This window comes from Trachurus japonicus, chromosome 8 (genome assembly GCF_045865225.1).
Source record: "Trachurus japonicus isolate A0001 chromosome 8, Traja_1.0".
Lineage (NCBI taxonomy): Eukaryota > Metazoa > Chordata > Actinopteri > Carangiformes > Carangidae > Trachurus > Trachurus japonicus.
Window position 1 is genome coordinate 14,358,242 of NC_140914.1, and position 18,864 is coordinate 14,377,105.

The 18,864-nt window shown below is 44.2% G+C and overlaps 2 protein-coding genes across 10 annotated transcripts in view; both read right to left on the reverse strand.

Annotated features, from left to right (window-relative positions):
- Window positions 1-1,407: 1,407 nt before the first annotated feature.
- cdc42ep4a (CDC42 effector protein (Rho GTPase binding) 4a) lies at window positions 1,408-12,032 on the reverse strand. 2 transcript variants are annotated; one of them, XM_085784095.1, is made up of 2 exons: window positions 11,785-12,032; window positions 1,408-2,651 (listed from the first exon to the last, which is right to left on the reverse strand). In XM_085784095.1, exon 2 carries the CDS (start codon window positions 2,504-2,506, stop codon window positions 1,427-1,429), a length of 1,080 nt encoding a protein of 359 aa, XP_085640221.1. In that variant the 5' UTR covers window positions 2,507-2,651; window positions 11,785-12,032; the 3' UTR covers window positions 1,408-1,426. The 2 variants fall into 2 exon arrangements, with proteins under 2 accessions (XP_085640221.1, XP_085640222.1); XM_085784096.1 differs by lacking the exon at window positions 11,785-12,032 and adding an exon at window positions 3,685-3,957.
- A 4,689-nt stretch (window positions 12,033-16,721) lies between these two features.
- Window positions 16,722-18,864, reverse strand: part of sdk2a (sidekick cell adhesion molecule 2a) — an 84,305-nt gene continuing 82,162 nt past the window's right edge. For 7 of the 8 annotated variants that reach the window (XM_085784104.1, XM_085784100.1, XM_085784098.1 and 4 more), the window contains exon 45: window positions 16,722-17,895. In XM_085784104.1, the coding sequence (XP_085640230.1) occupies window positions 17,485-17,895 (411 nt within the window). In that variant the 3' untranslated portion in view covers window positions 16,722-17,484. Of the gene's footprint in view, window positions 17,896-18,173; window positions 18,221-18,864 lie in introns of all 8 variants that reach the window. The other variant, XM_085784105.1, reaches the window with a different exon arrangement.

Here is an 18,864-nt window from a genome sequence, read left to right on the forward strand (position 1 = left end):
TTGCCGGATTCATCTTATTATTATTTTCTTTCATCCACTCTTCAGATACACAATAACACAAATATAGCATTTTTTTTTTCAAAAAGGATAAAAAGGACAGGTAATGAACACCAAAACAGAAGTAGTGTGGTTTTATTGTGCCTGCTGGTGCACTCATTTTCAACCATACATACTCTAAACCCTAAAGTAGTGGTGGAAACTGTTATATATAAAAAAGGCAGCCCCTCAAAAATAAAGGATCAACATCTTTTACACAGTTTACCTCGCCACCACTGCAGTCGTGTAGACGTATGAGAAAGAAGAAGGAAGGAAGTGGTTATCAAAACTCTTTTCAGTTTCAAATTGCAATGACAGATTAGTAGAGGGAAGCTAGCCTGTTCATGTCAGTTCACGGAAATCCATTATAAGAGTTCCTTCCGTGTGAAAGAAAGAATCAGTTCACAGACACGAGACAAACACAGTGTGCCGTCCCTCTCCAGTGTGCCACACAACACCCTTCACACCTCTAGCTTCCTGCATGTAGAATCGCCATGCTTTTACAGTCAATGCAGACCAGTGTATCTCCATTAGTTTTATAGCCCTGTTTTCTTTAAAGCCTGTGTGGCGCTCTCACAGTGAATTAAAAACAGAAGAGAATTTTGGTTTGGGCTTTGCGGTCCAACTTTACAGCAGGAAATGGCAGCCTTTGCGTGGCGTCACACGGACCCTGAGTTTTACATAGTGGGAGAAAACTCTGACCATCTATGGCGCTTTATGGTACTTCAGTATGATATTTTTCATGAAAAAAGGGGAGGCTCAAGGCAGGACTTCACACTCCAGTGACAAAACACAGCCCCCTTTATTGTGACAAGATACCCACCAGTGATCCTGTGGTGACAGAGACCCTCTGTTCAGGCTCAGGCCTCATGATGTCCCACAGCCAGACGGAGAGAGCACAACAACAAGAGAGAGGCGAAGCAAATGAAAAAAGCACATGTGACACGTCAAGTGAGAAAAGAGAGGAGGAGAGAAGAGAGAGAGAGAGAGCGTGAACTGAGCTTTAGTTATGGAAAGTGTTTTTCCCTACAAAAAGTTCCTTTCTAACCCCGTCCTCCCCGCGTACTTCTGGAATGTTCCATATTCAAAAAGCGGCTGCTCTTCCATGTCTGCGCCCTCACTGTTCAAAAGGGAGAGACAGATTGACAGACAGACAAACAGAGACTGGAGGGTGAGGCTCTCTGACAGATGGAGTCACAGTCTCTTTGCAGACCTACAAAGTAAAAGTCCTCCGTCTTCTTCACAAACCCATTCCCACAGTACCCGACTACAGTGTCTTCAAGTGCAAATCCACACTGTCAAAGGACTTGCTTGTTTCACATAAACCCCTTCCAGAGCTCTGTCCTACTTTCTTTTCTTTTTTTCCCCCTCTTTTGAAAGCTTTGGAATCTCATACACGTATCTCATCATCTTCATCCTCCAAGAAAGAGGAGAAGTTGCTCTCCTCCTCTGGCGGAGCACTGAAGGTGGCGCTGTCTGTGTCTCCTGCATAGGTCTGACTGTGCGGTTTCTCATCTAGGGCGGCAGAGCCGGAGCTGGACATGGAGCAGCTGTCTAGATGCTGCAAGTGTTTGGGTCGAGTCTCAGGAGTGTACTCTGGGGTGTATGGCCCGCCGTTCTCTGGCCTCAGATCAATAGAGCTAGCTGGATGCATAGAGGGCTGTTGCTGTTGCTGCAGCTCCGCCTCCTCCTCCTCCTCCTCTTCCCCTTCTTCTTCCTCCTCTGCCTCCATCTGCTCCTCTGTGTCCTCATCTTTTCCCTTCTCCACACTATCCTCGTCCTCACCGTGGGTGCTGAGGGGTGGCGAGGCACGGCCCTCGCTGCTCTTGCCCTCCTCGTAGCCGAGGTCGTCGTCCCCGTGTTCCATCACATCCAGGATGTCACCCAGCATCGACGGTCCCAGGTCCACATGGAAAGACATCACCGACACGGCGTGCTTCATTCCTCCTCCATAGTGGTGGGAGCTCTCCGGAAGCTCGGTCAGTTCGCCGAAGCTTCGTTCCTCCAGCTCCAGGAAGTGAGGTGCTGCAGCTCCATCCACGTCCCCGTGCTGCTTAAAAGGACTTGATGATAGACTCTTCGCCACCATACTGTCCTCTCTGTCCCCATCATTGAGAAACGGCAGAGACATGGCGTTCTTCACATAGGTGGGTGACCCACCCGGGGCAGTCAGGGCGTTGTCCCTCTGTTCATCCACTCTGGTGACAGACTGGGAGCGCTTGCTGCTTCTGAAGGTACGAGACAGGAGGCCGGGTCGTGGGGAGCGGGGGAAGGATGTGGTTTCGGGGGGAGGCTCGCCTGAGCGTGTGCTGAGGAAGGAGGTGTCTCCGAAAGCATCACCGCTGCGACCTACGTGCATGGTGTGGCGGAAGTCGCCCAGCGGGGCGCTGATCATCTCCCTGGTCAGGTCCATGCGTGACCTCCGTTTAGTCTGGGAAGATCCAGACACTAGCTGTTTCAAGATGGGCATGGTGGCTGTTTTGGTTTTGTGTCCCACAAAGAGGTAGAGGAGATTCAGTCAGACGATGAAAAGAGCTTCCAGATCTTGAATTTGGCGTCTGCTAGATACCTTGGAATGAATACTGATGCTCTTTAAATCCAATTAGCCTGGAAACCTGAAAAAAAAAGAAATAAAAGTTAATTACACACAGCATTTATTATCATGCATCTGTGTTGACTCTTTAAAAATTGATTTAATAATAAATCTCATGGACATAAATCATAGTTCAGAAATACTTAAGTGAGTGTTAGGTCAGTGAGGTCAAGTGCACACCACTTGGTGTCAAAAGGCTTGAATCAACTGCAGCATAAAGCAAATAGAAGGAAAACTGCAGAGCTTTCATATCCTGTTGTGTAGAATATTCTTATTCGCTTGTTTAAAGCCCGTCAAGTAAAAACACTGAGGAATTTCAAATCATCCACTAATTACAAGGGCTGAAGCTTTTAATTACGCAGCTCTGTAATGATAAGCAATAATGTTGAAACATCTTTGTGATGACCTCGGAGATGAGCTGGGGGAAGAAAAAAAAAAGAAAGTTGTGGAAACCACGGGATTCTGCTTTAAAAACAGCATTATAACTGAGCAAAAGGACACCAACCACACACACTAACACGATGTGGAGGGGGTGAGCTGTGGTTTGCCTGAGATTTTCTGATGCAAAGCTCAACTCTGACTGCGAGCACAGATTATCAGACCGAAAACTTATCTCTTGGTCACAGAAATGTAAATTGGAATTTCAACCGTAGAAATGCCAGAATAATACTGGAACTCTCTGGCCATCCTCTTCCTCAGTGTCGAAGCCCCCAGAGGCTTGTGACTGACAGCTGATCGAAAACACGTTTTTGCATTATTGAAAACGTGTAGCCCAGACACAGGAAGCAGCACTGCGGGCTGCCATTTCACAACGGCTGCTTTCTTCAGATGCTCCACTGGAGGACTGGAGGAGCAGGGTGTCTCATTAGCCATCCATCCCCAACTCCATTATAAAATACACTTGAAAAACAGAACACTGCCATGGTGGTCTGCAAAAAAAAAAATTGAAGTGCGTGCAGTTTCTCTGAGACAGACATCAAAAACACATGCACCTCTGACTTGTGGGTGGAAACTCCGTGGTTTGCACGTTAGCAGGCCTGAAGAAAAACGCTTACCTTGCTGTCTCAACTGTGCGTCTCTTCGGCTTTGCGCTGTGCCTCTTTTCTGTTTACCCATCTTTACAGAGGGAGATCATCAAAACAGTCTGCGACTTAACCTTGACTTTGGGATTTCTTACAGGCAGAGGCTTGAAAAAGGCACTTAATTCAGAGCTTTTTTTTGGTGGAGGTGCCGTTGGGCAACTTCGGTTGTTTAATGTGGAAGGCTCTTTAGTGCATTGACCTCGTTCTTCTGTCTCCGCCCCACGTCTTTGCCAGCTGAGCCTCTATACTCCACTTCCTTTTAATGCCTTCACCTGCTTTGGTTTCCATAGAAACACCCTCCTGCAAGCAAGCAACAGTGTTTCCTGTTCAGGGGCCGCAGACAGCTTCAGGCTTCATGCAAGAATGCAACAAATGGCCTCCGTCTGTGTAAATCTACAGTTAGACAATGCCCCCATTTAATCTGGTGTCTGCTATGTTTTCACTCACTCAACTCTGTCCACGTTGTAGTTTTTTGAAAAATGAAAAGTACTAACAACATTGAAATGTTCCAGTGCCTTAGAGCAGGAAGTAGAGCCATCTATAACAAGAGAAGCTATGTGTAAAACTGTAGCATTTCTGGCTGAGGCTGAAACGATGTGAACCACTTTCCATGAACTCCAAATGCTTTTGTGCCAAACCACACAAACGAGCCAACTTTGTTTCGCAGAAACATGTTTATTATTGAAGCTGCGTGTTCTGATATGTGTTTTTTGGTGGTGGGGGGGAGGCAATAAGAGGGAAATAATTCACACCCAGCCAAAAAACAAAGTTTTTTTTTCGTGAATAGTTGCTTCTGGGTGGCATAAACAGACCACAAAAAACAACCAGCAGATGAAACAAGGGCAGATGGTTAAAGCCCGCCTCCCACTCCTTTATCCCCCCCCCCCTTCCAAGGCCAGGATCAAGTTGAAAAGCTCAATGGTGCCTATTGCAGGGACATGGTTGCAGGAATTCATTTGCAGGCTCACAGACCGACTGTTCTCCATCACCCGAATCTAAACCAGATCCCGGAAACTCTGCAGCACAGTTCCACAGTTACATTAAACCTGATTCACAGCCCAGCTGTATTTATAGCTATGTGTATCTTTGTGTGTGTGTATCTTTGTGTGTGTGTGTGTGTGTGTGTGTGTGTGTGTGTGTGTGTGTGTGTGTGTGTGTGTGTGCGCACACATGTGGTTGTACACGTGAATGAAAAAGTGGGAAAGGGCCTTAGAAGGCAGCAGTTAGCGTGGGAACTCTGGGGTCACAGTAGGGGGGGGATTGACTTTATAAACAGACTTTCACAACACTCTGGGTTTTGGCTGCTGGAGAAGCTGAATGTGGGACAGAAACAGACAGAACGGGCAAAATGAGGCACATCTGCACCATTTCAATATGACTGTGAAATCGGAAACCATTTACAAGCTTCTTAAAAACTAAGCACACACACACACAGCACAGATCTCTGACCCACAGACTGTCAAAGCTCTCTCAGTGATATAGAGCTTGACTGACCGGTCTTCCTGTGGATGTGGCATTTCTCAGCTGCTAAGTAAAAAGCATCAGAGCATGAATGCATGCATGCACGCACGCATGCACGCACACACACGCACACACGTACCGAGATAAACTTGAGCACACTGGGACCATTTCCAAATTGTAGCTTTGGCTGCTCCACATCTCTCTACTTTTTTGCATCTGTTTGTGTAAATGATATTCCACCCTGCTCCCCCAAAAAGCATATCTGCTGTGGGAATGAAATGCTAGCTCTGTTTATGGATCACATAACTCAATTATCAATTTAAATACCTAGGCTGAGTCTATGGAGGGTTCTAAATCTGCTTAAATATCATATGGTTATAGCCGCTATACTTTGTGGGAAGAAAATACACACCCAATTCTTCTGAGGGAAAAGCACAGAAATAACACAGGAAGGAAGCAAATAGAAAAAAGAATCTCTGACTGAACAGTGAGAAAAAAAAATGCAGTATTATAAATCAGGCGATAACCTCAGTATTTTCACCTGGGAGGATTTGGCTTCTCAAAGGAAATGCTGCAGTCATTTCTCAACACTGTAGACAGATGCTACATCAGAGGAAGTGAACAAACAGTGGCTGCAAGCTTAAACTATGACTCAGAAATCACTAATATAATTAACATGCATCCATTATTGTTTTACAGCTCAGCACACAACACACACACAATACACACACACAATCAGAAGACTATGAATTTACTTGCATAGTAAAAACTTCTGATCAACACCAGAGAGGAGTATTGACCTCTTGGATAATTTGTGGTTAGGACGGACGTAACTTTTCCCCTCTTGTCAATAGTCTCACACTATAGACCTGTCAAAAGCAATACACAAGAGATCATTCACAGACACACACACCCATACACACACGCACACGTTCCTCTCAAACATGACTAATGGTCCATTTCCCTAATTGAGTATTGATGCACCTTCTTTGTGCTTAATTTGTCCAGAGTGTATTCCACTGTCTGGGACAGGCTGCTGCTAGTGGGGGCTGTCTGTCTGCCTCATTTGAAGCCATTGACCTGGATGGACAACTGAATGACCTGAGGGTGAAATGGCATTAGGGGATGGGAGGACTCATGCGTCCAGACCTCTGTAAAAACAGGCGCTAAAAACTGCTGGTTTCCTCTCATCACAACAACTGAAAACTATTTGGAGGATCATGATCATACCTTTAGCAAAACCCGTTCCATTCCACCAGCAGCAAGAGGTATACCACTGTTCAGTAATAGGAGAACACACACACGCACACTCACACACATGTTCCAGTAATTAAGCAGACAAATGGCTCCTAGTAGATAGGTATCTGCCATGCAACTCAGTTAGCAGGCCTGAATATCCCATTTAGGAAGGAGCAGCCCTAGGACAAACAGTGGAAATCACATTATCTCTCAATCACATAGACAGGGAACAACATACATCAAGCTGATTCTGCCCTCTGAGATGAATGCAGCGATGAGAAAACACACTGATCTAATGAGAATTTACAAATAAAGCCCTTAAAAAGCGTATAAAAGCCAGATTTAGCCGTCGCTGGGATAGTCCATTCTCCAGCCCTCTGAATGAGCGTACCATTTGCTCATGGTGCAATGGATTCAGATGAAGTTGTTGACCTAAAGGGCATCTTGAGTGCCCTTCTGCCACACTACCCATTTGCCATGCCATTCTCCAACCATGCAATTGCGAATGCAGCCCCAGAGCCAATGGCTCATTTCGATCAAAGTGTAAATCCTCTGCAGTCCACAAAGCAAAGCAAATCCAAACTCTGTTGCTGTGAAATGTTCGAAATGATGGGGAAACATTGGGCATGGTCACAGATTCTGCCGACACTTGCCGGCCATCGCCTGCTCAGAGCAAACCTTGGCCTCTGAATGTTGGCTTGTGTTTCTGTGACTATTTTTTTTTTAATCACAATTTGACAAGCAGAGCTGCAACAATCAGTTGACTGATAGAAATGTAACTTATGATCGGGTGATATCAAGCAAAAGAACAAACAATTCCTTTTTCCAGTTAATTTAATACAAGTATCTGCTGCTTCTCTGTTTTATATAATTTTTAAACAAGTATATTGTAGAAAATCTGACACATTTTCCTAAAAAGGCCAGAAAAATATATAGTTATAAGAAGAAGAAAAAACGCATGTGTCCATTTCTCAAATGCATAAATAAAAAATAAATCACGTATCAGTGTTTTTACCTGGCAAGCTGGTGCCAGACGGCCTGTTAAGCTAATGTCACACTCAGCCCAGCAGGACATTTTGCTTGCTAAGGATCAAAGTACAACAGATTTTTTTTAAGCTTTTCCGCTAATAAAAGTGCCTGTAGGTTTTGGAACTGGCACCACTGATATCGGCGAGTGCTAAATCTGTCGCTATCCTCAGATCTGTGAGTGGAATATTTGAGGTAAGCAGCTTTGACTGGAAGAACAAACTTACAAAACTCTGCAGTGTTCAAAAATAGCTCTCAGCATACACTGCTAAATGATTATACAACTAAAAACAGGCCATTAATGCAATATGTCATGAGTGTGGAGCAGTTAATGGAGAAACGCTTCAGACTGAAAGCATCATTATGATCATCAATAGGCGAACTGTAAAAAAAAAAAAAAAGTAGCTTTTAGTTACACAGGCAGGTCAGGCAAGCCAGTGAGAAGGAGGAGTGATAGACAGATGATGACCAGGACAGAACAGAGCCCCACAACAGCCAATGACAGGGTTCCTGGCAGAGAACAGGCCTGCAGCGAGTCAGCTTGACGTGTACCAGCTGACCTCTGACACCCGAGAGGAGATGACTTGTCTCTTTTACATTTACAGCCAACACAGCCTCCAGACACGACACTCCATCTCTCCCTCTCCTTTCTCTCTCCTCGCTGCTTTTATGAAGCCGACAGCTTTCATTACAGGCACCGACAGCGAAGGGCAAACAAGAATGCCATACTTAACTACGACGACGCGCTCAAGAATCGAAAATTACTCTGTGGGCTCAACAAGACCGATAAACATTGTTTTCATGGATCTACAATGGCCTTTTTCTACACAAACAATACAGCCCCGTCCCTGCCCTGCCCCATCGCCTCTGATCTGAATTTAAAAAAAATTACAAAGTGCGCTTCTGAAACTGCAGCCAGCATGGCTCGACGTCAGCATCATCTGCGCACTGGGCACCGCATCTAAATAAACAAGGGAGGGGGAGGGACGGAGGGGAGTTGGAGGGTCTCACCATCATTTGAGAGAATAAGCAGAGAGGAAAAAGTGACACTGCTGATATCAACCAGACAACGTGCCAGAAACAACCACTTAACATTATATTTGAATGTTTTCTGTAATGACACACGGCTTAAAAACCTCCCAGAGCTTTCTCATCCACATCCAGCTGGTCATCACGGCAACTCAACAACGAGCTGCAGGGTCAAAGACATCTGGGCACTCTTTAAGTGGCACATGCACGCAAAAATATGACTAATTACAGCAAGATGAGTGAACAACATCAGCGACCCGAACGCGGCAATTAGCTTGGACTTCAGATGCACAGCCGCCGCCAATTCATGGAGAGACGTGGTGGTGTGTCCGGGGGTACGTCCACAGGAAGGGCAGGGAGAAAATGAGGCGGTAAATCCTCCCATCTCTCCGGAAATCTACTCTTCCTGCCCTTCCTGACCAGCCATAATGTAAACAAGGCTGTCCTACAGCATTACTGTATTACTGATGGGCTAACCAAACAAACACAGCTCATATCTCCATCAACACTCAGTTTTTTAATAACTCAACATGGGTCCAGGGGGCCACTGCTGGGATTGTGTGTTCAACAACAGCTCCAAGTGCAACAGCACATGGAACAGCTCAGGATGAAGTTACTTAATTATTTTAGAGGCTAAACACAACCGGATATTCTCCATTGTGGGTGGCTGAGTCACAGCTGATGACAGCTCTGGCCTCAGGCCCAGATGTACCATCAACTCAGTCAGGACAGACCGACACATGCAGGCCGGGGCCAGGTGTCTCTTCAGAGCTGCAGAGAAGGAGCAGAAAAACACTCAGAGACCTGTGGCCCCTCCATGGAAAGAATGCAGCGAAATTATGGGATCCAGAGAATCTCGCTTTAAAGTGCGAGAGTGCTGTAATTATAGAGTCAAAGGAGCATAAAAAAAAGCAACAAAATGCACAGGTTGGAGAGAAGTCAAAGAAGCAGCTTCTGGAGGGCTCTTCATGTCAAAGCCTTTACCTTTCAGACAACGCCAGAAACCACTCCACCTGTGCGTGTGTGGGAAATCTACTCTGCAAAGTGGCTATCTGTGTCACTCTTAAGTGGATGATGATTATGAACTTGTGCATGAGTTCTCTTTCAGAGACCAATATCCAATTATTGGATGAATACACTTTAAAAACAGCAAAGAATATCCAAGATGAAAATCAACGACCTCTGAAAGACTCCTTTAACATTAGTGCAGCTTTAAACGTCATTGTCTATACAGCTCTGTATGGTATTTACAACAGCTGACAAGGAAACAGGATGGAAAAAGAGAACGAATATTTCCTAGAACTTTTAGCACCAAGCCCAGCGTGTGATGTCACAATGCAGCCTGAATAAGAACAGAAAACAATGACTCCAAACAAAAGACACAGGAACAAACACAGCGTTCACACACTGACACATGAGACGCCCTCAGGGTTTTAATGACGGTACAACAACAAGGTCATAAAAAAGGTAACTAGTTGTGGCAACTACGCCCGTAAATCAAAATAAAGAGAAATAAATGAAGTTTTCAATGACTGCATAATATTTCTACTTGCGCATAATTTGAGGCCTGTGGTTTAGAGACTGAGGCAGATGACAACAACCCAGCCTGTTAGTTAAAGTGTCCATCATTCAAACGAACTGTCACGTTGTCTATAATAATCCAGCAGTTCACTATCACCACACTAAGGCATCCCAGCAGGAAAAAAAAAGCAGTTTATATTGGTATTTCCTGGAATGTGGAGGGGCTGGACAGGACACACACATTGCCTCAAATGAGCACACAAACTGCAGACATGTTCAAACATGGGTGCAGGACTATACACTCGCCGGCCACAAGGAACACACTTAAAAAAAAAGTTGCACTTCAGCACCACCACAAAAAAAACACTTGGAGACTGTGGAGCGTCCTCGAAATGAAAGTAAGGTGCACAAACTTGTTCCAACTCTGGTAAACTAAAATTCTGAGCAGGTTGTGCTTCCTGGGCGTCCAGCCAGCACATGCTGTCTATACACTGCGCCGTGCCCAGTAACTCAGAGCTTGGCACAGTGTCCAACACCGCAGAGAGGATGAATAACTTTCACCTTCAGGCACAAACCATATGTCTCCTGCAGGCAATTAGACGCTTTGTAATTTAAGAAACAGAAGAAAGTCGAAGGAGCAGAACTTGTGTCGGCTGGTTAAAAATGTGTCGCCCTGCTCTGAGAGGCATTTCAGAGGCTCTTCTGTGAAAATGTAAACGGCCTAAGCCTGTGACACATAAATCTCAGCGATGGAGTTTGCTTGTTTGCTGTGTCGTCAGCCTGAATCCATCACAGAACAAGCCTGCGTACTTTGGATAACAAAGGTCAAATGTCGTATTTAAACCTCTGAAAACAAAGAAAGTCTCCCAAATTGCCTCCCAAGCAGAACCCTCTGATAACATTATCTCCTCAAACAATTGCTGAGGAGTTCTTATCAGTGTGGCAGTGATGGAGTGATGGCCTACAGACCTGAGGCTCATCACCTTATTATTCTAGTCAATGAGCTCATCAGATGCCATTGTGACACCCATGCCAAACAAGCTGAACAGGACTGCCAGGCTAGCAGGCCCTGGGCATAGGTGGGTAGTGAACTAGATACAATAATACAGGTGCATGTTGGGACAGAAAATGTGTCTACATTTTTTTTTATCTCTATCTCTTGTTTAGTCACTTATCATGTGAAATCCGTGACAGGGTGCATCAGTTCTACTTCCTGTGCCCTGCTGACTCACTCTGGCGTAGGTTGACACATGTTTCAAAAGATCAGAATTGCATTTAAAACGGGCATTTTCACATTTTCACCACATTCACTGAGCATGTGAAATGAACACACCTTTGGCCTGCGTGAGGCCTAGGACAGAGCAGGCAGAGTAGGAGGAAAGTGATCAGTTTAAGGCACACTTTGCATATTAGCTTCAAGGGGAATAAAAGATGACACCAATACAATCATATCGTTTTAAAAGAAGCTGTAGGAAATATCACAACGTTTGGCTAAACAAAATTGCCTCCTTTAAAAAAAAATGTTTCAAATAATATTTTTTACTTCTTGTGTTTACCTCTGCCTGCTGATTCGATCATATTAGAATAAAGCTGTGATTCTGGGTGGGTCAATAGCACGAGAACAATAAGTAGCTGCCCACACGGCCTTGGTGCACGGTGCGCTCCACTGAACCACTGAGTAAAGCTGCTCTGTTAAATATATAGACCTAATAAAGCTGTATATAATACAAACGTAAAGGCACGTTTGGTATAGTGAAGTTTAAGTGTAAGCATAGACATAAAAGCGCACGCACTTACCGAGCATCCCATTCATAAAAGCCGGCTGCAGCAGCACCACTCAGGCCCCCAGCAGCTTGACAATGGGGGGTGCGTTCATGGAACAGAAGAAAAAAAAGAAAAACGATGTGAAACGCTCGGATCGACACTCGCGACTCCAAAACAAAGCAGCCAGACGAAACGCGTCTCTCTGTTCTCGTGTGTGGAAATAAAGAATCGAGGCTGTCACCGCATCCTCAGATGCTGCTGCTGCTGCTCTGAGGCGCAATAACTCACTACAATGCCTCCCTGCCTCGGTAGTGCGCTCGAACACGCCTTCTTTACACGGCCCCTTAAAGACACAGGCTGCCAGCGTGCGGCCACTCATACTGGCTCCGGATCGCTTCATTCACTGCGGAGGGCGGGGCCAGCAGCGTCACGTACACTAATGAGAGGAAACCAGGAAATTAAATCATCCTGAAAACGTCAACACCACCATTTCCAATAAAAAGGTGTAGCTATTAATAGATATAATATAAACACAAAGAGGCTTAAATATAAAACTGAATTCCATTATTCTATCATTTATACATTCAGCATTTAATCCTGTGTTTATATTGTAAAATTCAGTGTGGTTCTTTCTGTCTACACACAGAGAACAGACTGCACGAGGTAATGAGGATAATAGGCAGCACCCAGTGACTGTGTCTTTTTGTGGAGACAAGATAATTCCCCTACACCTTTAACTCTCGGTGCTCGCAAAACTCTCCAAAATAGTCACATACAATTTAGGATGAAGCGAATTAGGATGTCGTCATTATACAGGAGCAGCTTATTTTCAGCAGGATTAAAAGTGAAAGTTAAAATTTAGCTCAAGAAGTTAATTGTCTGCTTTTGGCGTCCTGTCCTCTTCTTCTTTCCTTCTTTTTTTCAAAGTCACAACCTACAAATTTTAGTCAAATTAAGGCCACTTCAAAGAATGATGTCCAAAAGCTTTTTCCTGCTGTCTGCAGTGAACTGAGGGTTTAATTGAGTGACCGAACCATTTGTTTGACCTTGTGTATTCCAAGCTGACCTGTTGCCCCCCTCCTGTCAGCGACTGGTCACTTGTACCTTTTGCAATGGAAATGAGTGGGAAGCAGCAGAGGATTGCCCCCAAGGCTGTGCGAACTCACCCTGAGCTCAAGAGAAAGGAATGTGTGAATTGGCTGATAATTATCAAAGGGCAGAAGTCTGTGTCCTTCAGTTCCTGCAGAGAATGACTATTCACTATTCGCCTGTTACAGACGATTAGTCCATGGTTACTGTAACTCTGCTTGAAAATCCCTGTTATTTCATAATGTAAGGAGCAGCATGTCCATCATACACATTCACAAGCTATTTCCTGCCTTTGGCTATGTTCCCAGTATAGTCTGTCCCACCAGCTGATGGGAGAACAGAGCTCTTTATGGGGAGAATTTGACTGCAGTGGCCTTTTGTTCAGCTTCAAGCTGCACTGAAATATGATGTTGTGCCCACGCCCTAAAACTATCAGTTTTACTACTCGTAACCTTTCTCCCGAAAATGACGTGGTCGTTGAAATCAGATTGAGACAGGAAATCCGAGTGCGCATTTCCAAACACTGCAATAACCTGATTACTGTAAAACCTGCATTCACATGGAGCTGATCAGATTGCTCTGCTGGCCCTGATCCTGCTCTGCTGGGAGAACACAACACTTTTCATACATTCAATGCCCATTGTGTTCCTTTATCACAAGAAAGCACCAAGAAAACGGTGCATCGCGTAAAAAGCTACACTTCTTTGCAAACAGAAAATCACTGTCAGCAGGGGTGCAAACTAACAAAATCCCAACTTCCTTTCATAAAGAGTGGATGATTCCCCTTTAAGCCATGTAAAATCCTACTCGACTCATTATTTTCCCCCCTTGCTCACTGATGCTCAGTTATAGGTGCTGCTGCTGAAGCAATACCACAACAGCCTCCCGCTGGTTTAGCTTTGGCATGTTTGACAGCTCTGTTCAGCGGAGCATCAGAGCAGAGTGTGCACTTCTGTCTCAGCTTTGATTTGTCTCTCTACATATCTGAAGCTTTTCAAAAGTTCACTTTCCATTGTGGCATTTTGGACATTCGGGGAAATCCCAAGCTCTCTGGCCTTTGATTCCTCCATCTGCTTACAGAACGGCTTAGAGGGTCAGATGTTGAGGTTTCTCCCAGATTGGACATGGGATCCCTCTAACCTTCCTGCAACTTTCACTTTGGACTTCTGGCAATGGTTTACAGTGTTATACAGTAGTAGCAGTCTCAGTCTGTTGTTGTGTATCTCTTCAACATTGCTATGGTGCAAGCAGGTTCACAAGAGGCACTGTGTGATGTGACTATTTTTGCCTTTCTATCCTCTCTGCAGAGAGAAACCTAGAATAAATTTGGAGACCTGCCCAAATGTGACTGGCATATTGTCAGCCTTCTGTTTTTGTTGTTTCACTGCAGAGGGGGAAGTTGGGTGTCACAGCTCTTCCTTTAAATAATTTACAGACAGAGACTGTGCCCTTTAACCTCTGAGCAAATTGGTCATAGGTTTGTCTTTTTTGTGTCTAACAGCTTGTGTACCAGCAGCCATTCATTTTGTGTGAAGGGGACAAACACTATAGCACAAGTCTAGACAGCCCTGATTGTTTGAATATACTCTCACTGCATTGTCCTGCAGAGGACAGTGGAGAAGCCTACTCCAGGGGTTTGAGCATGCTCACAAAACTAGGTCTAACTGACTGTTATGAAGACGCCTGAACCGACAGTGTGTATTGATAGGGTAAGCGATGCCACTGTGAATTGTGTGAAAACAGACGTCACTGGCGTGTAAACCAGAGTCTTTGTTCATCGAAACTTTCAAAAAGCCGTAACTTCAGATTTTCGATCCATACCACGCAGTGTGATTTTGTCCTAATTTCGTAGTCACCAGTCAAGATGACTTAACTGTGTTGCAAATGCACTCTGACGCTCTCTAACAAGCGCAGTCAGAATTAGGACACATTCTGTATAAGTCGGTCCCATGAGGAGAGGGAGTGAACCAAAATGTAAAAATGTAACAGATTTCTTGATGTGAAGCCACGTCTCTGTGTGTGTGTGTGTGTGTGTGTGTGTGTTTGTGGGAAAGTGTGTGAACAGAAGATTACTCTGTGTGCCTCCCTGCAGTGAATTGGCAGAAGGTGAAAATAGTCATGGTAGAGTTGAGTGTGAGGAATTACCATAATTTTTTGAGTTACAAAATAGAATAATTTAATATGTCACAAAGCAATATGTTATATTTAGTTTCTCAAACCGAGCTTTAGTTTCTTGTATTGTTAGCCTGTAAAGTGAACATGAGCTGCAGCATTTACAGACTTTATGTTGGGGAATACTGAGACTGAGATTTTCTGCATCATTGTAATGAGACTCAAAAAAAACTATGGCATTTGCCTAATGATGAATTATCCACACGTGATAATCCAGACATTTAATAATTTTGTTTTTCATCTTTTGTTATGTTCATTTTTGACAAAGATGTTCTGACACTAACTATCTGTACCCTTGACTTGACTTTTTTCTTTTTTTCCCTTAAAACCTTGCAGCCTGATCCCTTTGTTTCTTTCCCCCCCTTTTTGCCGTTCTTAAGATCAATGTTTTCCGGCCTGAAATAAGGAGATTACCCGGGCACACTCTCCGTTTCTCCCTCCTCCCCGCCAAGCTTTTCAGCATGCTTGCACCGGATCAGGTTCTTCTTCAAATTCTTCTCTGTAACTCATGCTCTTCTGCATCCCAATTATGTCTCTGTTGTGGCTGAGAGAATCAGGTCATTTCTGTGCAGTAGGATCGAGTGTCACCTTTAATCACTTTGTCTTCCAGACTGTGTAAAAGGGTCTACTTAGAACTGTCTGCGTAAAATAGTTGTGAGCAAGGTCAGAAATTCAAAGCTTGAACGGTCTTCTCACATGTCAAAACCTTATTTTCCAACATTTCTCAGCACTGTATCCTGTTATATGCTCAAATATCCAGACGAGGCATGAAGAAAAAGCCATTACAAAATAGAATATTTTATTTTAGAGAGCTACCATGAATAGGTCCATATTGTTTCCTTCATGATGTATACAGTTATGTTCACACTGGAAATTTGACAGATGATATTCGTGGACCAACTGTCTAAAGTTTATACACTATGGGTCCAACTCCAGCACAGCAATGTCCCATTCAAGAACCAGCAGATTCATATGGTTGTAGGAACCATCTCCATCCTAACACATGTACACATGTGCACTGAGGGCATAAAACACATTGTCAGTCATCGACATCAACGCCATGTTACACTGTAACACGCTGGAGACAGATCATATCACAACACAGTCCTTGGTGATGCAATTCACGCACAACACGTGTTGTCGTCGTTGTCCATCCTTAAATAAAGCTTCTTCTTTTTTTTTAAATAAACATAGTTACACAATTAAGCTGACCGCTTCTTCAGTCTCATGAACAAACTCAGATTGTTAAATACATAAGAGCTCTTACTTTGAAGGTCTACTATCTGTGAGTGAGCAGTTTCAAACTGTCACAGAAACACTTTTGTTTTATTGTAAACGTTGCATCCAATTTCTCTTTCAAAATCAGAGCTTTGAGTTTGGTCACCAACGTCATGGTTTAGACCTGCATAGATCTACTTTGCTATGTCATTCAACCTTTGACTGATTTTTTTAAATTTTTTTTATGTCTTAGTAACTCGATCAAAGTGAGTTATTCTTGTACTTCACTGACAGCTATTAAAAGCGGTATGTCTGATGTGGTTGTGATCAGATATTATCATGTGAAGAAGAAGATTTGTGCTTTTGGTCCTCTGTCATATTCTGTGATCAACATAAAAGCAAACCAATGCACCGATGATGAACGTCGACTATGTTTGTGTATCTACTGACATGAGTACCAGCACACAATCAACACATTCCCCAGACTACTATAAAGGTGCCACAATGCTTTAATGTGATTCATAACATTGTCACTAGTGATGTTCTGAAAATGTTGAGCTTGAAGCTGATTGATATAAATATCTGGTAAACAATATAAGACAAGTACATATAGTAAACACACAATGCATTTCCAACAATGATTAGGCAAAGTGAGAAAGTCCAAGGCAGCCAATGGCCACTGTGACCATCAGTGTCTCTCTCCAAGTCAGAGTCTCTCACCATAAGTTTGTCCTTTCTTCAAACAATAATTTTCCATCAGAGTCGGTTTTTCCATTGTCCAGTCTCAGCAAGCCAAGTGGTCCATACTCTATATGGTTCCAAGGTGGTTGTTTTTCCATAAAGCTCTCATATTAAACAATAATACAGTGTTTTAAAACAAGGATTTCTTTTTTCAGAGCCTCAGGCTCTGTTTATCCCTTGTTTACATGGTTGAACCTTCAAATAAATTTATTTAAGCAACGCATAAAAACTCTCAAATGATTGTCTTTTCATGAAATACATATCACATGGACTAACCAACCATACGTGCTACATACAGTCATACACACACACTCTTCACAGAGGAGAAAGCGCTATTCAAGATGCCTGCAATGCTTAATATTGAGCAACAACTCTGTCCGTAAGACAGAGTCAAGGAAAAAAAACAAATCGAAAAAAAAAAAAAAAAAGAGAGTGAAATACAAATAAACCAACAACAACAAAATCAAAGACTCGTCCTCAGGGTCCTGTTGTTATTGGAAGGAGAGCTGTGTGTCAAACAAAAGAGGAGAAGCCCGCGGTAGGTGCCTGAGCGGCACAGCCCAGACTGCTGGGGGGCCGGTAGAGGGTGCCGTGCTGGCTGGGGGGTTCGGAGGACAGCAGGGAGGGGGTGGGAGTCCGGCTTCCCTTGGGCCTAAACAGGGTGCCCTGGCCCTGGCACTGTGGCTGCGGGGACGGGGCGCTCTGGGGGAGGAGAGGGGGCAGTGGGGGCACGGGTGGGGGGTGTGGCCGCGACTCCTGCTCCACCAGGGGCTCGGGCTGCGAGTAGCCGTACGCTGGTGGACGAGAGACGCCCTTCTGCTGCCGCCGCCAGGAGTTGTAGTAGGTGGGGTCGCTGATGTAGTGGTTGACGAAGGAGTGGGTCTTCTGTCGGCTCTGATCCATCTCATATTCACTGTCGCTGCCCTGTGAGGCCGAGTGGAAAACAGCTATTTAAAACAACTTTACACATAGAAACCAGTGTATAGTGCAAAACAAAAGACTACAAATAGTGACAGCTACGTTAAATGCTCACAAATCTATAACTCTATTGCAGCATCCTTACCGACTCACCACACAATACTGAGTCATAACACAGCAGGGGAATATCTACACAGAGACAACTGGAAATCTATTAATCCATGTGCAATTCTATGGGGCATATAATCACTTTTCTCGAGCGTCTTTCACAAATAGGAGCTCACCCATGGCTCTGTGCAGCACAGCTGTGATAAGTGTACACAAGAGCGTCCTAGAATTGGACAGAGATAATGTTTACAGGATTAATTTGCTTTTTCGTCGTAATATGAAGCCATTCGCCTTCCTTATAGTAACAGATAGTAACAAATGTTTGTGTGGGTGAATCCTGTCGCCGTTCCAGCACATTGTACAGGCTGAGAAACACAAATAGTTGGAAGAAAAGGAAAAAAAAGAGAGCAAATTACTCCCATAGAAAACACAGCACACTTGGCACATTTGTGTGCCTGACAAGTGTCTGCCCATATACCGCTCTATTGACACACTACGGCTTAACAGATGTTGAAGCACCATTTATTTGCACAAGTGGCACGTAAACAGTGGGTGGGCTGTGCGCAGGAAAAAGAATAACACCAGTTTGTGTCTCCCGGGAGCGTCGTGTTTGTTCAAACCGGATTGAACATTGTTTTGACTGCGCAGGTACCAGATAAATTGGCCGGTGAGACCTGGAGCAAGTGTGGGAAGACAGATGTTTAGAATCTGCTACAATCCAACCCCCCCTGCCTTTTGTATCCATCATCCTTCATCACTTCTACCCTCCCTCTATATCTTCACTGAACCTCCCTATTCCACTTCCACACACACACACACACACACACACACACACACACACACACACTGAGCTTGTACAGATTGTCA

Excerpts from the sequence above, each read along its gene's own strand:
- cdc42ep4a (XM_085784095.1), bottom strand. The coding sequence starts at position 2,506 with ATGCCCATCTTGAAACAGCTAGTGTCTGGATCTTCCCAGACTAAACGG.